General features: G+C 40.2%; 1 protein-coding gene across 1 annotated transcript in view; it reads left to right on the top strand.

Moving 5' to 3' along the window:
* kcnq5b (potassium voltage-gated channel, KQT-like subfamily, member 5b) overlaps window positions 1-14,656 on the top strand; it is a 180,624-nt gene that overhangs the window by 111,500 nt on the left and 54,468 nt on the right. Inside the window, exons 2-3 of the mRNA XM_068702268.1 lie at window positions 6,168-6,258; window positions 6,993-7,119. Coding sequence (XP_068558369.1) covers window positions 6,168-6,258; window positions 6,993-7,119 — 218 coding nt within the window. The remainder of the gene's footprint in view (window positions 1-6,167; window positions 6,259-6,992; window positions 7,120-14,656) is intronic.

The following is a 14,656-nucleotide window of genomic DNA, read 5'->3' as shown; positions in this document are numbered from 1 at the left end:
GGGATTCCCTGATTTAAAGTATGTGTGAACAGAGGGGACTACTGCTGCAACGTGCAGAAACAGGCGCTAATATTAAGCTAGCTGTTTCCTGGAAAGTAGATACCTCCACTACCTGCTCAGCACCAAAGAGCAGAAAGTGAGTTAGCAACTAGTTGGTAAACACAGTCGAGCATTAGCACCTAAAGAGCGAGATATTTCCCCCAAATTTGAGTCCAAAAACAGAACTAAGTCAAAGAAAATGTGCGCTACATTCGTCAGATGGCTCCTTAACCGCTGGTTTTGTTAATAAGCAACTGTTGGTTAACAAGTTTGACACAACAGCAGGTTTAACAACACTACTCAACTGTGAAATATGTACGTTTAGGTTGAATATGCTATGAGCACAGTTTTTGCTTGCTTCAAGAGCTTCTATCTTAATTCTAAAGTAAGCTTATATTTTGCAATGTTAAGCTATCCTGGGAAGGCTCTCAATTCTAGAAACACAACGCTTGTGGCACCCTCAGGCAGAATAAAGCAAATTAATGTTATTATCACGGCCCAACTCTCCCTGTAGTCTTTCAGAACATGTCAGAGGAGATAAACTTTGCCAAGTGGCGATGCTGAGAGCATCAAGTATCACGGATGTAATGGAAGTAGCAACCCTGTGTTTAATTACCAAAACGTGGAGTGTCAGTCAGGAGGTTCAGTCTGTGTGCACATACAAAAGATAAACTTAAATGTCGTGAAAAGGAAGTTCTTTGTTTACAAAGTAGGAGAAGAGCAAATGTAATTGGAAATTGTGGCAATCAAGAAGATGCCTGTTATGGGTTTTTCAAATATTTCAAACCTTCCTTCCTTTCCTTTGCCCAAACATAAACAGTGCAGTCCTGCCGCAAAAACAGGATGTCATTGAAAATATGAATTATTCAAGTTGTATATGTGTGTGTGTTTGTTATTCTTAATGCAACTGTATGAAGATCCATGTGCTATGCATTCTATTATGTGGATGCACAGTTCACCAATAGATCCGACACTGCTTGCATTACTTCCACTGTGCTGTGTGTTGCCTGTCTTATCGAAATGGTGATATTCTTTTAAACACTGTGCACAGCAGAAAGCTTCACACGCCAACAAACAAACCCACAGGACTCTTCCTAAACACCTCATTGTATCAATAGTAAGATGTCGTGAAAATCCTTGCTCCCAGTGCCTCTTTGAGCCAACTTTGCAAGTTCATTTGCACTTGTCTAATCTCCTGAACACATTCTGCTCATTCTGCTCTCTCTTTCAATCCCTCTTGCAGACTGAGATGCATAACATCAGCGTAATAGGGAAGGAGAAACACAATACCCCCCACCCAACAGCTTGACAAAATACGAAGTGCATTCCTGGCTTCATCCTTTCAAAGAGCCAGGTGCATTATGGAAATTGTTCTATCTGAGCTTTACAGTCACACTCATTTCTCCAGCTCACCGTCAGCACTGTGGCTTATAACACGTAGCGGCTGATGCACAGAAAATATGCACATACATGCCGTCTCGCAGATTTAGTGCATTTGTCCTTAATGTGTGTGACTGTGTTGAAAGAGTGTAAAGACATATAATGTAATAGCAGTATTTAAAGTGATAACAATCTAACAGTGTTTGACTCGTCTCTTAATCCAGTCATCCACCATGTAAGCCTCTAAAATGTGCTGAGTACACTGAGAGGGCCTGTCGCCATTTCTTTACATTCAGACTGAATGTAAAGAATGCTTTGAGAGATGGAATGCATGTCTGACTGTGGAGGAATGTAACTGCATTACCTCACAGGAAAGGGCATCATTTCTCTGGGTCACAGTCATCGTAAAGGGAGGCAGACAGACTAATGTGGGATAGATATTATGTTGACGTTTTTATGGATGATGTTTTACTCTTTGGACCTAGTGATAACTTCTGATGACCATGTTGCTTAATTGTAAAGAGAAAACACATTATCTTCTAGATAATTTGAACTATTTTGTATTTTTATTTATAATTAACAGCATTTGAAAGCATGCAAGTACACTGACCCCCTCAACAGGCATTGATCTCTGACCTGTATATAATGAATTGGTCATAGACAAACTCTATGTTCCTTACATTAGTACATGCTCATTTTACTACTTTTTAATTACGTTAAAAAAAACATTTTCATGTTTCAGGGCAGGTCTATTAAAGGATTACACAATCAACAAGCAAGACTGATTTTACAGCCATTGCTAGTTGCACTGTGGGGCTGTGATTTGTGCTAAATGCTAAAGTCAGCATGATATATTGCTAATAATGTGCAATTATAATGTTTTATGCTTATATGCTGAAGAGCAATACACACAAAGGCTGATGGGAATGTCAGTTTTGATGGTATTTGGTCATAAAACCAATTTGGACAAATCGTAATTTTGAAATCGTAAAGGGATCTTCAAAGTGATTACAACTTATCCTAAGGGTGGCTTCAAAGTTTGTTGCAAATGTTGTGGTATTCCAATAGTTTTTGAGACATTTTATTTAAAACCACAAATGTCAACTTCAGCATTAGAAAAAAAGATCAGAGGATTTATAACATTAAATCTCTTTGGGTTTTGAACTGTTAATCGGACAACATCACCCAGGGGATCTTTTGAGGCATTGTTCACTATATTTCTTTATATTTTTATAAACAGTCAATAAGTCAAACCATTAAAGGGGTTCTCCAGTATTGTAGTATTGCACCTAAATACAATTCGTAGTAATGTGGAATGTTGCAGCACAGGCCAAGATATCCTGATTATAAGTTACTAATATGGGCCAAACACTGGATACAACAATTCCCATAATTCAACTATTATTAGTTTGACCTTCCCTGCCTAGTTTATAACAATGGTTTTCTGTTATGCATTTCCAAAGATAAGATAACCCTGACAACATCAACAGTTAGAAATTTCCATCTTGGCCTACAGATGACACTGTACAACTGTTATCACTGAATGAGTAGTACTAACAAATGTTATTCTAAAATAGATGTAAAGTAGTTTAGCTAGATAGTTTTTAGATAGGAAAAGGGGAGTAAAAATGGATAGCATACAGGAAAGGGCTGCAGGTTGGATTGGAACATGTGCCACTGCTAAGGACTAATTCTACAAGATGACTAAATATCTTTTTTGTTTTGTAATAGTTTCTGATTTGTTTAATATCTGTTCTCATTATTATCTAGATAGATATCCCTCATTGTCATTGCTTTGATTCATTTTGTATCACAAAACACCAAAGTATGGTATATATTTTATACTACTTAGTTATTTGTGTTGTTTGTAAAAAAAGTAAGTTATAATGTGGTTTGAAACCAAGGCACAGCTCAGTTTAAATGGCAGGGTTATAGGAAAAGATACCTATTAGCTAAAAAGACATAACCCAAATGAAATACCACGAAGGAGTACTGTGAAACCAATACTTAATGATGAATCAAAAACCAGCAGAGAATTTGGTTTCAGGACCATGGACAGCATCAGTCTGCAGGTCATGTAAGTTAGATCTTCCTCTGTAACAACCTGACATAAGAAACCCCATCAGATATGATTTTGCATCATTATTAATCTATTAGTGCTCTGTGACCCAATTAAGACTCAACCGCACTTGATTGTCAGAGTTGTGTTTCCTTACATGTTACACTCTTTCTGTTGGTTTAGAGGTTGCATTTACCTTTCTCAGACATGAGGCAGATTTAGAAACTGGAAACAACTTTAAATATTCTATTACAAAATAATATTTATAAATAGATGCTATTTGTAACTCTGTTCCACTTCTCCATATCCATCTGCCTCTGTACACAGAGTTGCCATATATTTTTTATCCACCAATCAAATTTGAAATGATGCTGTGTGAGAACGTTAGTCTTAAAACTACAACCCATTTTCCAAACAAATTTAATTCATTTAAATATATTTTTTATTTCTTAAAAGCCTAACCAGGTACAAGATCTGCAAATTAGCTACGTCTAGAAGTGCTACGTGCATTGCATCGATGGCACTTTATTTAAATGTAACAGTGCCTCCATGCATTGTTCTTGTCAAATAAGTGAATTAGATTATGCAAATCAGAGTAGCACTTATCCCCCCCCCCCCCCCCCCCCCCCCTGCATCCTCCACCCCTACTGGAGGAGGGTGGAGGATGCATTTTGAAAAGGTAATTGCCTGGATGAGTAGGTGGAAGGACAGATGTCTCCATGTTGCTATTGTGAAAGTGTGTGTGTGTGTGTGTGTGTGTGTGTGTGTGTGTGTGTGCGCGCATGTGTGTGTGTAAACCAGCTTAATTTTCAGCCGTGGCTGTTTGGAAGGTTAAGAGCGAGCACTCTGCTGGAAGTGCAGAGCGAGACACTCCAGATTAATTCTGCTGCCTATGAGCGCAGGGAATGATGACACACAAGGCCAGCTGAGAACGCTAGTTTGTGGGATTAATTAGTGAACTTGGTTGAGAGCTTAATGATGCTGTCAGGGTGCTTTTCAGTTATTCTCTACCCTCTTTTTAAAGTAAATATATTCAAAATCATAGCACAAGGTTGGCTATGGATGAAGGGAGTTGATTGTCACTCTGTAATTTTAGGTCTGACAACCTTGTAAGTGCGAGAGGCGTAGGTGTGCCGGTGACAAGGGACTTGCTTTTCAGATGACAGCACCACAATGCTTGTCACTAGATGTTTTCCTCCAATCAAAATCACATTATTCAAATCCTGTATTTGTGAACAGAGCAAACCTCAAACTTTTGATACTTAACGCTTTTGCTTCACTCTGAAACTTCAGTAGCTCTCAGCCATATGACGGAGCAAGAGAAGAACGTATGGGTTGAGAAATAATGACATAACCATCCACATGGCTGTGGAAAATGTTGACCTCCATTTTGACTCTCGGGATGTCAAAGGGGGGGTCAGAGCAGCACAGTCCTGTACTGTAAGCTATGGGACACTGACCTACTCTGCAAACCCACCATTTTCACACAGGCGCCTTTCAAACACTGGATGAAATCCTGATGGCCCCAGATTTTCAAGCTTGAAAGAATTCCTTTCAACTTTGAATTGTTGCAATTTGAAACCGAACAAAACAAAACGCAACAAAACTACTTGCTTATGTTTTAGTAAAAGAACATTGTTTGGCTAAAAATAACTACGTTATATTATTTAAATTACAGATATTAAAATATCAAAATAAGTCAACATCGGCTTTTGTTTTTACACAAGATACAAACGGCGGTCTTCTGGTCGATTGTCCAGTATTTGTCCAGGAAAAAATACTTTTCCCTCTAAAAGTATCTGACAATGCAGTTTTGTTGTATGGCAATGTAATTTTTAGGACATCAGGCTGGCTCATACTATCGTGACACCAGTTCCCTGGAAGTGAAGTTTTTAACTGAAAGTTTTTCACAAATCAAGATGCATAAAGGTTAGAGCTTAGCGAATGTTCTGCAGTTTGAATAGTTAATGTGTAATTGTACAAACATGAAGCAGGACATGACTTAAAAAAAGCTGCCTGTTCTCTAAAAGCCTTCACAAAGCATGTCAACCGGTCTTTCTCCAGCAGGCTTGAGAGGAGATCTCAGATGATAAAACACAGATGTGCTCTCCCTGTTTAGCATCAAGAGCCACCGTAACTCTAAACCCCATGCTGCTATTTCAGACAATGACGTGTTTTTGGAGGATTTTTGTGATGGAAAAAAAACATGTTATGGTTATGAAGATGGCAGGCTACTGTTTCCTGGCGGAGGGAGCGACATTCGGAGTGTGGAAATGGTTGGATTCTGCTTGTTTTCCAATAGCCGCAGTTTCACTGCTTATTTCTTGCAAATCGTGTTACACAAACAAGCATGATTAACTTGATATCTCAGGAAAATTGAATAATAGTCGGCCTCATGGTTCACTGCAGAGAGGAAATAGGTTCTGTGAGTGTGCTGCCAGGTTGTTCGTGTTCTGCTCTTACTTCAGTGCCAGAATGGGTTCAAGAGTTTGTCACAAAGGAAAATTCAGCGGACGATTCCATTTAGTGCACTTTTCTATGATCAACAGCATATTTGTTACCAGTTTGAGATTTGATCTGCTGGTCAGTGTGGTTGTTTCAGAGGTCAGACCATTGATCTAATTCTAAAAGATTCCAATTTTGTTGTATTTACGATTCTTTCCTTTTGTTTTTCTGTTGCTCTGTTCAGGTTTGTCTTGGTCTTCAGCTGCCTGGTCCTCTCTGTGTTCTCAACCATCCCAGCTCATCAGGACTTTTCCTCCTATTGTCTCCTAATTCTGGTAAGAAACTGGAAAACCATCAGCCAAAAGCTGAGGGCTGCGACAGTCACAGATTCGCTGAAGTGTGCACTTCTTAGCCCTGCAAAAATACCCAGTTTTTAGGGAGTCCCGTGCAAGGAGATACATGCTAATTGGGATTTAGCAGATTATAGGGGCAATGTTAAGTACTGATTTTGTATTATGAAGAGAAACTCCTCTATAAATGAGAGCAGACCTAGACTTCTAGGTCAGTGCCTCCTTTGTTTAAGTGTCTGCCCTCAAACTGGAAACTTTTAGTGCTAATAACACTAAATGTAGTCAAAGTTACCCCCAGAAAGTAAGTCAGACGGGCTAAACAAGCTACGAGAGGGCACAAGAGCAAAGATGCTTTTAAAAAGACTAAATAGCCTCTTACTGAAAGGAGAGGTCTCTTTTTTTATTCAGTCGACCATTTACTGTACATGGTTGCACCTGCGAAAGTAGCTACAGTTTCACAAATTGTATAGTTGTTATCTAATGGGAGCTCAATGTGTGCGCATTAACGACATGTCAGTCATTACCAGATACAATACTTTGTCAACCTGGCGTCCATTTTAATGATGAAAACATTGCATGAATGATATGTACAATAATGTTTGATGATATATTTGTAATGGTTAACATACAGTATGATGCCTGGAAAACCACATGAATATATTCTGTTGCCACCATTGACACGCTGGCAAAACAACTATTGTTTCTGTGTTTTTGAACAGGAGTTTGTGATGATTGTAGTGTTTGGGTTGGAATACATCGTCCGTATCTGGTCGGCAGGATGCTGCTGTCGCTACAGAGGATGGCAGGGACGAATCCGCTTCGCCAGGAAGCCTTTCTGTGTCATAGGTGAGTTGTTGGAGCACACCTTTTTGTTGAGTCTATTTTGTGGAAGCACATACAGATAACCCTCCCCAAAAAAGGAATCTTTTCCAATTCAAAGCACCATTCCCTCTCCTTCGTTGTTTCAACTTTCAGTTGCCTTTTACTTGCCCTCTATTGGACCACAGTTGTGCTCTCAAATGCAATCAGTTACGTTGGACGTAAGCACTGTTCCACTGCACGCTATTGACCATAGTTTGATCGTGTCATTTACAGTTGTGGTCAGAGCTCATAAGAGCAGAGAGCATTTACGTAATGAGGTTGCATTAACTGACTTGTATTCTTTCCACTGTTTAAACATGGATCTCTCTGCTTCTTCTTGGAAACTGCAGAAGAGTGCTTGAAGGAGGGAGACCAGGGCTTAGACGTCACGCAGGGTGCCTTGAGCTCTGTAGTCACACTTTGTAGTGGGTGCTGTAGTTTGCCAGCACTGAGGGAATGTGAGTGTAAACAAAAGGGTGAAAATAGAGACAGAGGGAGGGAGGCTGAGTGTGAAAGAGAGCATGAACTAATGCAGTGGTTACCAAACTGGGGGGCACGGCTCAGGGATGTGCGGTCAGGGGAGGCAGGCAGAGCCTCACCTGTCATCATGAAAAGTAAAAAAAAAAATTATAAATAAATATTAATATTAATATTTATCTACTGATCTGTGCTATACATGTCATTTCTGTATGATTCCAATCCTTTCAAGCATTTTTATAATCCAAATTGCTGAATTTGCGCATGTCCTGTTCAAACAGAGAGGAGGCACAGGAGGTGAGGCAGCGACGAGATGTGCCTCATCTCAGATTGCGCAATCCCTCACAAACTGGGTTGAGCGCATGCCTTTTGCTTTCTCATTGTTTGTCACCACTGTAATATTTTACTTTTTAGGGCCCGAGCACCGACGAAGTCGGGCGAAGGCCCTATTGTAATTCAAAGAATTATTAGGGCCCGAGCCACCGACAACGTCGGGCCAGCGAAGGCCCTATTGAGTTTCTAAGAGTTTTTATTAGGGCCCGAGCCACTGACAACGTCGGGCCAGCGAAGGCCCTATTGAGTTTCTAGGAGTTTTTATTAGGGCCCGAGCCACCGACAACGTCGGGCTAGCGAAGGCCCTATTGAAATTCTATGGGGTATTATTAGGGCCCGAGCCACCGACAACGTCGGGCCAGCGAAGGCCCTATTGAAATTCTATGGGGTATTATTAGGGCCCGAGCACCGACGTAGTCGGAGCGGAGGACCTATTGTTATTCTAATGTTTTTTATTAGGGCCCGAGCACCGACGTAGTCGGAGCGGAGGACCTATTGTTATTCTAATGTTTTTTATTATTATTATTATTATTATTAGGGCCCGAGCACCGACGTAGTCGGAGCGGAGGACCTATTGTTATTCTAATGTTTTGTATTATTATTCTTATTATTATTCTTATTGTTATTATTATTATTATTATTATTATTATTATTATTATCGTACCAGTTTCATCGCAAAAAGGAGGTGCTTGGGATACTGGGAATCTTTTGAAATTTGGCACAAAATTCAATCGTGGTGAAAATTCCAGTATTATTGGGGTGTCCAGCTGCGGCATGACATTTTGGCTCGATAGCGCCCCCTACAGAGTAGCCCCAACTTTGGGTTTCACCTAGCTGTATGAAATTTGGTAGGTATGTGGAACGTGATGGGACGTACAAAAAAGTCAAAAGGAGGTATATCCTAAACCAAACAGGAAGTCGGCCATTTTGAATTTTATGACGTTTTTGGACCATTTCAAGGCGCCGTACTTTAACGAACTCCTCCTAGAGATTAAACCTGATTGCCTTCAGATTTGGTCAGTATGCTCTTGAGAACTTGGCAGTGAAACGATACTCAAAGATCAAAAAGTTATCGAACTATGTGTCCGTGGCGTGGCGGCAAAAAAACACCATTCGCCATGAAACAGGAAGTTGTTGTAACTCGGCTGTACATTGCCTAATCTGCTCCAAATTTCTCATATGTCATAACATCCTGACCCTGAACACATGTATATGACAATTTAGAATCATAGTAATAGCGCCACCTAGTGGCAACAGGAAGTCGTAGGTTGTGTACTTTGACACCCTACTGCTCACAGATTAATCGGATCCCTCTCAAATTTTGTCACAAAAGCCTTAAGACCTTGATAATGCTTCATTGTGAAAATTGTAGGAAGTTGTCGAAGCGTGGCGACGTGGCGGCTCTGCGAATTTCGATCCTTCGCCATGAACGAATAAACTGATGTAACTCGACTCCGCATCATCAGATCTTTACCAGATTTCACATGTTTGATTAAACTCCAGGCCTGAAGACATCTGCAAGCCAATTTTGAATCATAGTCATAGCGCCACCTACTGGCAACAGTAAGTTAAAGTCTTTATACTTTGGCTTGTTTCTCTTAGTTGGAAAATCAGATCAACATCAAATTTGTTCCACACAAATGTAAGAAGTTCATAATGCCAGTTCTCTAAGCTTTTGATGTTTCGTCGAACGCCGTTGCCGTGGTAACGCAGTCTTCGCCGTGAAAAACGATGGTCATTTGGAGAGGTTAAAAAAGCTCGAAACACAAGCAAACTTGACACACAGATCACAAGGCCAAAATGTAGTTCTATAATATGATTTTATTCAATCAGAGTGTTAAATTGGCTCAATAGCGCCCCCTACAAAATTTCGACGAAGCAGCCCTCGCAGTACGTTTCACATAGATTAACAAAATTTGGTAGGCACATGTATCACATGTGGACTTAAATAAAAGTCTCTTGGGGCCATGCCCTAAACCCAACCGGAAGTCAGCCATTTTGAATTTAGTCTGAATTTCTAGTGTCGTTTTTGCAATTTCCAGGCGCTCTACTTTAACAAACTTCTCCCAGGGAACTAATCAGATCAACTTCGAATTTGGTCAGAACAATCTAAAGACCTTTGTGATTAAAAGTTACTCAAAGCTTGTTGTTTCGTGAAATGCCGTTGCCGTAGCGATGCATTCCTCGCCATGAAAAACAAAGGTGTTTTTGAGGGGCTAAAAATACTCAAAACAAAATCAAACTTGTCACACACATTTAAAATCCTGAATGTAGTTATCTGATGTGATTTTAATGCTTTAGAGTGGCAACTCGGCTCGATAGCGCCCCCTACAATATCTCTACGATGCAGCCCTCGCAGTACGTTTCACCTAGATGTATGAAATTAAGTAAGCAGGTGTATCACATGTAGACTTAAAAAAAAGTCTTAGGACTTGGTGTCGCGGCAATTTTACATGATTTGCCATCATCCATCAAGCTTTTGTAACTCAACCTTACTTTGTCAAAACTGCCCCAAACTTGACATGCTTGATTGCTGTCGTGATTTTAGGACTTCTGCATGCCAATATTAACTCATAGTCATAGCGCCACCTACTGGCAACCACGGACGTAAACAGAATTCTATAATAACAGCGGCCCAAACAGGGTTTGTGGGCACAACATGAGAAAAAGACTTCTCTGATCTAAATATGTGCAAACTAAGATGCTTGGAGAACAAAAGGTAATCAACAGTGTTTTTCAAACCATGTCAGTGGGCATTAGTATAAATGATCTGTCTAGAGCTTCTACATGAGAATCAGGTTAAATGTTACAATGAATGCTTCACACTACAATCTAAAGTTACAGAAGAGCTTAAAATGAAAACAGTGTCAAATTAAAGTGTTCAAGTAAAAACAAATGACACTGCTGTTCTGTTAACTTTCATGTAAGTCCAAATACAATCAGTAGGACACTGCAGGGAGTTGAACTCCATCCCAGTAACCTGACAGTCTGTTATGTTACAAATACTGAAGCACATTCACACGTTCATTTTCTTAATGATCTTAACAGGCTTACATTTATGATTGTATCGGAGGTACACTCAAAACATTTGAGGCTTAAGACCTGGCATCATGGTCTTGCTATGCTGCTGGTCGACGCAGGAAATATCATCTAACTTGTGCATGCAGTGTATGATGGTCACAGAAATGCATTGCCGCATCAACCAGAGTCCTGCCAGTACCCTCGACGTGTGTGACGTTGCGAGGGCCCGATCAATGCTGCTTGCAGCTTTAATTATTATTATTATTATTATTTAGATTTTTATTTTTGTACTTTGGGCGCATATTTGGGATACTTGCCATGCATGAAAACTCACCAAATTTTGTAGACTTGTCAGGCCTGGTGAAGATAGAGGTATGATATAGGTTTCATATATGTGTGAAAAGAAATGTCTCTCTAGCGCCCCCTCAAAGTTGGACCGGCGACGCCCCTCGGCCAGTATGTCGAATTTAGCCGAAATTCTACACACATGTCCAGATCCACTAGCTCTACAAAAAAGCCTCTCAGACCCTTAATCTCCGCCTGGAAAAATTTTCCGCCATCTTGAATTTTGTGAAAAACACATTTTTGAGAACTCTTCCTACACACTTGGTCCGATTGCTACTAAATTTTCTTTGGATCGTTATTGGATCAAGATCACATGAAGCTATCAAAAGCTTGTTGATATCTTAAAGCGTTTAGAAGATACGGACCAATGAACTTCTTGGGGCGTGGCTTGTTTTTCAATACACATAACTTCTCAACCGTGTATCCTAAAATCACCAAATTTGCAGTATTTGTGCATATTGCATGGTGGAACATACCCTGCAATTTTCATTCCATTCAACCCATAGGGGGCGCTACAGTATTTCACTCAATTTCAGTTTTTTGGTGATTTTTCATGTTTTCAGCCTTTGTATTTTAACAAACTCCTCCTAGAGAATTCATGCGATCAACTTCAGATTTGGTCAGGATGCTCTTAAGACCTTTGTGTTGAAAAGTTATCAAAAGCTAGAGTTTTCATCAAAGAACCTTGACGTGGCGGGGCGGCCATTTTGCCTCATTGACCGTGAAAAAATAAGTTGTTATAACTCCAAGGTACATTATTCAATCTGCACGAAATTTCTTATGCATGATGCTACTTCAACTCTTAGCACATTTCAATTGAAACATTTTCAATAACTCATAGTGCCACCTACTGGCAAAAGGAAATGTCATATTTTATATTTTTATTTACTCCTCCTAGCCAGTTCACCAGATCAGTCTGAAATTTTGGAAAGATAGTCTTAACACGTTGATGATGCACCATCATGAATATTGGGAGTTTTCGTTGAACGCTGTTGCCACGGCAACGCTTCATTCGCCATGAAAAAGTAGGCTGATGGATCAGTGGCTTGCGATGCTCAAAAACTCATGGAACTTTATACATGTGTCATAGGTAATGGGAGGACATATTTTATATGGGTGTTTGGCTTGGCCGTTTTAAATTGCCTCCATAGCGCCCCCTACAATATTTCAAAAGAGCAGCCCCAGCGCTACGTTTGAGGTACCTGTATGAAACTTGGTAGGATTATGTATCTCAGAGAGACTTACAAATAAGTCTCTTGGGACCATGCTCTAAAATGTACCAGAAGACGGCCATTTTGATTTTTGTGTAATTTTTCAATAGATTTAGACTTACTTTTTGTCGCTATACTTTAACGAACTCCTCCTAGGGACTTTGTCGGATCCACTTCAAATTTGGTCGGTACAGTCTCAAGACCTTTGTGATTAAAAATTATCAAAAGCTTTACGTTTGACGGAATGGCTTAGCCGTAGCGGGCGGCTACTTTACGTGATTCCCCACCAAAGAAGCTGATGTAACTCATCCGGACTTGTTCCAAACAGTCCCAAACTTCACATGGTTGATAACACTCATGGCCTGAGGATGTCTACAAGCTAATTTCCACTAATACTCACAGCGCCACCTGCTGGCCAAAGTAATTCTGCGTTTTTTGACAACCGGCATCCGATTTACATGACTTTTACACAATGTTGTCTACAGTTGTTATAGAGCAACATAAAACATGTTTTTGCATGCTCTGTAGCACCACACAGCGGATACAGGATGCTGTGGACTATTTGCATTGCATCATTTCCTGCATCACGCGGTCCAAGCAGAAAAAAAGCATCGGACTCCTAAGCGTGTTGTCCGACTGTCGCAGACGATCTCGGCTGCATACGTTGGAGTCCCGCCGGCACCCCCAACGTGCGGGAGGAGGCGAGGGCCCGTTCATCGCTGCTCGCAGCTTTAATTATTATTATTATTATTTCTCCTCTAAAATTGCATTTTTCAGGGCTTTATCATACTCAAAAACTCCCCAAATTTGGCAGGCTGATCAGGACTGCGTGAAAATTTGAGATTTTATGGGTCGCATGCTCATGTATGACAAAATGGCTCACTAGCGCCCCCTACAGTTTCACAGGCCACGGCCTTCACCCAACATGTCTGATTAACATGAACTTTGACACACATATTCAGCTCCATCTGCTCTACAATCATTACACTCAAATTTTTTAGCTCCGCCCATTCAGATTTCCACCATTTTCATTTTTGTGAAAAACACATTTTTGCAAACTGCTCCTAAAAGCTGTGTTAGATTGCTACCAAATTTGCTGTGGATCATTATTCATTCAATTTCATCAAAACCCCCCCAAAAGTTTTTTGATAACTTATCGCGTTATCAAGTTATGGGCCAATGAACTTATCAGGGGCGTGGCTCTGTACATCAATCAACCTCACTTTAAAACCATTGTGCCTATCATCACAAAATTTTAGGCAAATGTCCACATAGCAATCTGTAACGTACCCTCACATTTTCATTTCCTTCAGCCACAAGGGGACGCTACAGTAGTTAGCTCTTTTTGGCCATTTTTCCCATTTTCAGGCTTTGTATTTTCACGAACTCCTCCTACAGTATTTATGCGATCGGCTTCAAATTTGGTCAGCATGATCTTAAGACTTTTATAATGAAAAGTTATCAAAATCATGAATTTTCATGCAATAACCTTGGCGTGGCGTGGCATCCATTTTGGTCAATTTTTCATGAAAATTGAAGTTGTTGTAACTCCAAGGTACATTGTCAAATCTGCCCAAAAGGGAAATGACAAGTTTTACACTTTGATGTACTCCGCCTAGCCATTTCACCAGATCAACCTCACATTCTAGAAAGAAAGCCTGTAGACATTGATGATAGTTCATCATGAATATTGTGAGGTTTCGTATAACTCTGTTGCCGTGGCAACGCTTTGTTCGCCATGAAAAAGCAAGCTGATTTTTCTGTGATTTGGGATACTCAAAAACTCATGAAACTTTGTACATATGTCGTAGGTGATGAAATTAAAGATCTCATGTGGATTTTTGGCTTGGTCGTTATAAATTGTCTCGATAGCGCCCCCCTGCAGATTTTCAACAAAGCAGCCCCAGCGCCTCGTTTAACCTACATGTAGGAAATTTGGTTGGCACATGTATCCTATGGAGACTTACAAAAACGTCTCTTGGGACCATGCTCTAAAATCAACCAAAAGTCGTCTATTTGGATTTTTATGTGAATTTTCCCTCAATTTCTAGTCGCTATACTTTAACGAACTCCTCCTAGGGACTTTGTCAGAGCCACCTTACATTTGGACAGTACAATCCAAAGACCTTTGTGAT

This window comes from Cebidichthys violaceus, unplaced genomic scaffold, assembly GCF_023349555.1.
Source record: "Cebidichthys violaceus isolate CVI_PGR_0920_01 unplaced genomic scaffold, fCebVio1.0.p SCAF_82, whole genome shotgun sequence".
Classification (NCBI taxonomy): Eukaryota; Metazoa; Chordata; class Actinopteri; order Perciformes; family Stichaeidae; genus Cebidichthys; species Cebidichthys violaceus.
Note: the sequence above shows the minus strand (reverse complement) of the source record. Positions and strands in the feature narration are given on the sequence as shown.